General features: G+C 43.1%; 2 protein-coding genes across 2 annotated transcripts; one reads left to right on the forward strand and one right to left on the reverse strand.

Moving 5' to 3' along the window:
* The first annotated feature begins 421 nt into the window (after positions 1 to 421).
* Positions 422 to 1,259, forward strand: LOC112192955 (auxin-induced protein 6B). Its single transcript, XM_024332903.2, has one exon. The coding sequence runs from the start codon at positions 565 to 567 to the stop codon at positions 946 to 948; it is 384 nt and encodes a 127-aa protein (XP_024188671.1). The 5' UTR covers positions 422 to 564; the 3' UTR covers positions 949 to 1,259.
* Positions 1,260 to 1,768: 509 nt separating this feature from the next.
* LOC112192954 lies at positions 1,769 to 5,017 on the reverse strand. Its single transcript, XM_024332902.2, has 3 exons — positions 4,114 to 5,017; positions 2,580 to 2,748; positions 1,769 to 2,377 (listed from the first exon to the last, which is right to left on the reverse strand). Exons 1-3 carry the CDS (start codon positions 4,882 to 4,884, stop codon positions 1,896 to 1,898), a joined length of 1,422 nt encoding a protein of 473 aa, XP_024188670.1. The 5' UTR covers positions 4,885 to 5,017; the 3' UTR covers positions 1,769 to 1,895.
* Positions 5,018 to 6,000: the final 983 nt, after the last annotated feature.

Here is a 6,000-nt window from a genome sequence, read left to right on the forward strand (position 1 = left end):
AGTGCTGACGTCTGCACCCAAGAAGGGCTGTGTGTGTGTATATATATATATATGTTTGCAATATATATATATATATGTTTGCAATATATATATATATATATATATATTGCAAACGAAATAAAGATGGAAAATTTTAAATTGATATAACGATATTCTCAAACGGCAATAGTGCAATACGGCATCGTAAGTACGAAACTTGACTTCTAAGGTACTTCCATCAAACCGAATAGAAAAGTCAGCTGGCCTCAATTTTCTTATAATTTTAATATATAATATGAAATTAATTGGTCTGAACTGTTAAGAGGTCAGAAATAATCAAGATTCCCCAATTTAAAAAGTCAAATAGCTGACCTTTCTGAGACATTCCCCCCACTACATATCACATATAAAACACCCTAGCTAGCCCTCCCCACACCCACCACCACCACCATTCTCAAATCCTCCACTAACCAAAATCATCAAGCCACTTCATTAATTCATAGCCAATATCCGACCTCCTACATCCTTCAACCTCTCCCACCTCTCCTCTATTCTCTTCTCTTCTCTCTCAAAACCTCACAAAAAATGCTTGGGAAGAAGATGGTGAGCTTCAAAAACCTAGCCAAGAAGGTGAAGGCTGTGGGGGCAACTGGTAGAGAGCCATCACACTATGAATGTCTGCTAAGAGACTCGGAGCAAGGAGGGTCTCCTCCAACCAAACCACCAACTGGGTTCCTGGCAGTTTACGTAGGCGAAGAGCGCCAGAGGTTTGTGGTTCCAACAAGCTTTCTTTCTCATCCACTCTTCAAGATGCTGCTGGAGAAAGCGTACAATGAGTTTGGTTTTCAGCAGAGAAATGGACTCGTGGTTCCTTGCAGCGTCTCAGCTTTCGAAGAGGTTGTCAGTGCTATGGAATGCAGTCACGGGCAGTTTGATTTTGGAGAACTTGTTGAGGAGTTTATTTCATGATCAGTAAGGATAAGTTAGCTGCCTTCTTTTATTTGATTAGTGAAAGTGCTTAGATTAGTGTTGGCTAACCTGCTATGTGGGCTTTGTAATTCCATGCATGTACTAGAACATGTTCATATACATAAATACATATAGCTCAGCTCTTTAAAAGAGCTGGAGCTGGTTTTGGACCTTTGGACATATCGATCAGTTCTCTGAATTATTCCATGTAGTCTGATTAGCGATAATTGAACTCCAAATCTGACCCAACATGGGATACTAAAATATTTGATTACCTACCAAAATCATAATTTATTGTTCTTTGACCCTTTGTTGATGGCACGACATGCCTGCCTTACCAGATTAAGCTATAGCAACGATGACAGTACTATCGAACGTACGTAAGCACGATAACAATCCAGATCGGGAAGTTCCATCTTCTCATGGCTTCCAAGTCCAAATAGCATTTTACGGTAACAGAAAGGAGGATCAGAATATGCAAAAGTTGGAGAGAGTTACTTTAATAGCCTGAAATTCTCCATCTTCTAAACCCGCGCTTCTGGGATGTGACCACTTCAGTCACTAGAGGATTGGGATTCATTGCATTCCTGCTGCTAGCACTACTGTGGAGAATGCTAGATGTGTCATACCCCAAACTCCCAAAGTACAGCCAATGCTTGCTATTACTTTGTGCTATCTGTGTCACATGAAAGAATCTACTAAAAAGCTGAAGATATATATGTAGCTACTGATTGCATTCCGAGGATAATTTGATTTGCAAGGAAACACTTTCCACTGGTTGTCAATGGATTCGCGGATATTAATCTTTTTGAACATCTTCTATATTTAAACAGTCTTTCCCTTTCTTTATTGATTTATTCTGAACTCTTTACACACTAATGAAGCAGCACTAAACAACATTTGCCATAGGCTGCAGCACAGTGGAAGAATTAAATTCATGATCATCATTAAGCAGATGAACTAATCTCGCTCTCGCTGTCAACAGTACAACCATCTACAAGAACGCTCTTCATATGATCCATCAAGCCTTGCATTTGTTCCCTTGAATGCAAGGGCGACGGATAAACACATGCACAATTCAATCCTCCATCACGTATGGCGTCAAAAATAGCTATGGAAGGGCCAACACCATGGACTGAAGCGCACCCCTCGTAGTCCTCCAACCCAAGCTCTTGGTGCACTTCACTGGAATCATCGATCACTAGGTCCTCAAACACCGAGACAAAGGCAGTTCTCATCGACGATGATGGAGTCAAACCAGGGTTTTCAATAGCCTTGCACATGAGGAAGTTCAGGTCTGACATGTCTGAGAAATGCTTGTTAGAATTCTTGGCATCTGCAAAGGCTGTGTAGCATCTCTTTGCCAGCTCCCACAGTGTGTTTTCTCCGTTTATGTCATGTGAATTCATGATGGCAGAATGATAAAAACCTGAAGCAATTATGGAGGCATGTGAATCTTAGTCTCTTCCACATGTAGGTAATTGACATTGTATACTCATTCATGATTATTGGCCTTTGAGAAAGTCAATTTTTTTCCCCAGTCAGCAGTTGACATTTTCAGAATCAACTTCTATAAACTTCAATAGATTCAGGTGTGACTTTTTGAAGGGTGATAGAATTCAAGAGCTTACCAAAATCATTGGCAGAAAGTGGCGGATCAAGAAGTGAACGGCAGTCAAGAAGCGTTACTACAGCATACTTTTCCCATTGATGATCGGGAAGGTGCTTAGAGGCATGCGCGGCAATCAATCCAGCAGCTGCCAGCACCCCGCATAGTTTTATTCCTCTGGACTTGCAACCCTGCAAAGTTGGAGTCACAGTTGAGGTGGTTGCTAGGAAATGGAGCACAGTCAAATTGCTAAGAAATGGAGCACGGTCAAATTTAGCCAAATTCAAATTTAATTGTTAGTGTTTTGGTCAAAAACCAAACCTGTATTATTGATGCATTGCAAAGCCTTGTGCCACCCACAACTTGACAAAAAAAGAAGAAGAGAAAATGCTAATGGATAACGAGAAAGAATCATTGTTTAAGGTCCACATGAACCAGTTATTGACATGTGCCAAATAGGCTCTGCAAGTAGTTCCACTAAGGGTGACAATTCTTGACATAACACCACAACCAAAACCAAGATGCAGTTAAAGCCATGGCGGATCTAGGTATAGGGGTGGGAGGACTCCCCAAACTTTTGGGTTGAAAAAAAAAAAACATATATATATGATATATATTTTTTATTTGTACATATGTTTGTTTGACAAAGCCCACCCAAAATTCTGAATTATTGAAGTCAAACTCCTCTCCGACTCTCCGTCCATCACAAACTCTCATTCTTCCCAAAAAGGCCTAAATTCCAGACTAAATTCAATCGTTGATAATTGAACTCTCAGGTTCTTATCTCCCCGCTCCTGCATTCCTACACTTGTGCATAATTGTACTAAATTTTTTTTTTTAAGGCTTCGCCCAAAGAGACACATGAATACGTAGCCCAACCCACTTTCGATTCTAGATCCGCCACTAATTAAAGCCTTTTGACCTTTAGAAGCATTTCAACATGCACAATTTGCTAACACAAAAAATAAACAGATTGAATTAATGTCGAATACAGCGATTCTGATACAAGTAATCTGTCTAATGACATCATATGAGAAAATTTCTGTTTGAAATTAGCACAAAAATGTATCAATTGTCAAACCTGTAGCAACGCTATCCTAACACAGACGACACCATCGATTGCCCCTCCTAATTAATCTAGGACAACGACAGAGGCAGGCCCAATTAGCCTTATGAATGTGACTCAACGGAAAAAAAACTACATCCCTTCTCAGCAGGATGACAAATAATTCTGCCCATGAGGCACATCACTCCTACTGCACAATTTTAAACGACCATGACAAATACTGATGTGACGGGGGCACCAAAACGATAATATGGAGCCCGTTTGTTTACCTTATGCGAATCTGAGACCTACTTATATTTTTATTTTATTTTTTAACTTCAAAACTTCACTGGAATTCACAAAAATAGTTATTTGAGCATATTCCTCAGCATCAAATCAAAGCAAAATTCACATGCATATCCAGTTATTCGTTTATTTTTAGTTTTACCAGCTATTTTTTGTTGCTTCCAAGTTCCAACTTAGGAAAAATTAAATGCCGAAAATGACTTACAGCAAGAAGCTGATCAGTGTGTTCTGGGTTAAGCCGCAACTTCACCATCTGGGTAGTCCTCGGCAAACTCACGTCTTCGAACTCTATATTGGACAGCCTGAACGAATTCAAAGAGTACCCAAGCATGTCCACCCCACGCGCCCAGAACGGCTTGTTCGCCTTCCCATTTGGGATCAGATCCTCAAGTGCCGAAATAACCTCCCCATTTCCTTTTAATTCCCTCTCTGTCCCTCCTCCCCCAACCGACCTCAACAGCTCCTTCAGCAGCGCCGCCGCCGCCGCGCGGTCGCATGCTGACGTGTGCAGCCGGAGCACCAGGGCCCACTGGGACTCGCTGAGCGTGTAGGTGCTGGCGAACAACACGTCGGTGCCGGCCGACAGAGGATCGGGGTCGCGCCACGTGTTGAGGTTGAGCTCGTGTTCGAAGATTTGATGGAATGGGGAGACGGCGGAGTGGGTCTGGAGAATGCTGGCCGTTGATGGGAGATCGAACGGCTGGATTTGGAGGTGGGGAGTCGGGGGAGTGAGGAAGGAGTGGGTGTTGGTGGCGGGATCGAAGTGGTGCTTGGAGCGGAGGATAGGGTGGGAATTTTGGAGGTTGTGGAGGGCGTTTTGGAGAAGTGGGATGTTTGGGGGTTTAGTGAGGAGGAAAGCTAGAACGGTTATGCCGGTGCCGACGGGAACGGCTTTGCACCAGCTGTACTCGGTTCCACCGACGGGTCGGGCAATGGGCTCGGGCATTGATTCCGGGTTGGGGTTCTGGTCTGACATGGTGTACCGAGAGAGAAAGAAGGAGAAGAAAACGAGGAGAGGAGAAAAAAGACCGATGTCGTTTCCAGAGGCACGATATTGATGTTAACACACACTATTAAAACTGACACACGGTTGTACTACAGAAAAGTGTGGTGTGAGTTGTTTCGTGTTGTTTTGGTAAGAGAAAAATGCATCATCATTGCCTCAACTTATATTTCGTTATTGAAATAACTTAAAGAGAAAATATTTCAAACAGTACCCGAACTTAGACCGACTCCTAACTTCAGTACCCGACTATGCAAAACTATCACTTTGGTACCCCAAGTTTGAAGCCCGACCCAACAACGGTACACGCCGTCCATAACAGTGTTAAGAGCGCAGCCACGTGGCAATACCTGAAGGGTAATTGGGTCATTTCGTTACCCATCTATCTCCTTCGCCTATTATCTGCGCAGCCACCCATCTACCTCACCACACCCATTTTCTTCCTTCACAAAAACAGCAGCCAATCAACCTCTTCCTCACTCTCATTCTCTCTAGCTTCGAACACACCACCACCTCCTCATTCCTCACTCAAATTTCATCAATTCCTCATCCTCATGCCGTACCAAGTGCGGATCACTCCCTCCGGCGACCTCGAAACAGTCGGCCGCTACGACTTCGAAACCAAACTCGGGTCCACAATGATGCACGACTTCGCCATCACAGAAAACTTAGTCGTGATTCCCGACTAGCAGGTGGTGTTCAAGCTTCAGGAGATGATCACCGATCTACGAGAAGAACAAGAAATCTAGGTTCGGAATTCTGATGGCCAATAGAAAACCCAGACCTTGTTGGGCGGGAGTGCAGAGGAGGGAGGGGATGACTAGCTTGAATTAGGTGGAATTTCCGGAGAATGAGAGAAGTGAAAAGCAGAGATAAAATAAGCCATAATCATCGAAAAGAAACAAACCATAATCATTCATGAAACGGGAGACAGAGTACGGGAAATTCACCGTCCAGATAACACCAATGCCATCTTGCTGAAAAGAGAAAAAAATGCACAAGAGATAACACCAAAATCAGAAGGTCCACAATCTTCACCAAACTCAATCCATGGCTGCCTCATCCTCTCTCTGCAACTTCCTCTCCTTC

Source organism: Rosa chinensis, chromosome 3, assembly GCF_002994745.2.
Source record: "Rosa chinensis cultivar Old Blush chromosome 3, RchiOBHm-V2, whole genome shotgun sequence".
NCBI lineage: Eukaryota > Viridiplantae > Streptophyta > Magnoliopsida > Rosales > Rosaceae > Rosa > Rosa chinensis.

Coding starts and splice junctions, on each gene's coding strand:
- LOC112192955 (XM_024332903.2), top strand. CDS start 565: ATGCTTGGGAAGAAGATGGTGAGCTTCAAAAACCTAGCCAAGAAGGTG.
- LOC112192954 (XM_024332902.2), bottom strand. CDS start 4,884: ATGTCAGACCAGAACCCCAACCCGGAATCAATGCCCGAGCCCATTGCC. Junction 2,749..4,113: donor ACACTGATCAGCTTCTTGCT/GTAAGTCATTTT, acceptor CCAACTTTGCAG/GGTTGCAAGTCCAGAGGAAT. Junction 2,378..2,579: donor ACTTTCTGCCAATGATTTTG/GTAAGCTCTTGA, acceptor TAATTGCTTCAG/GTTTTTATCATTCTGCCATC.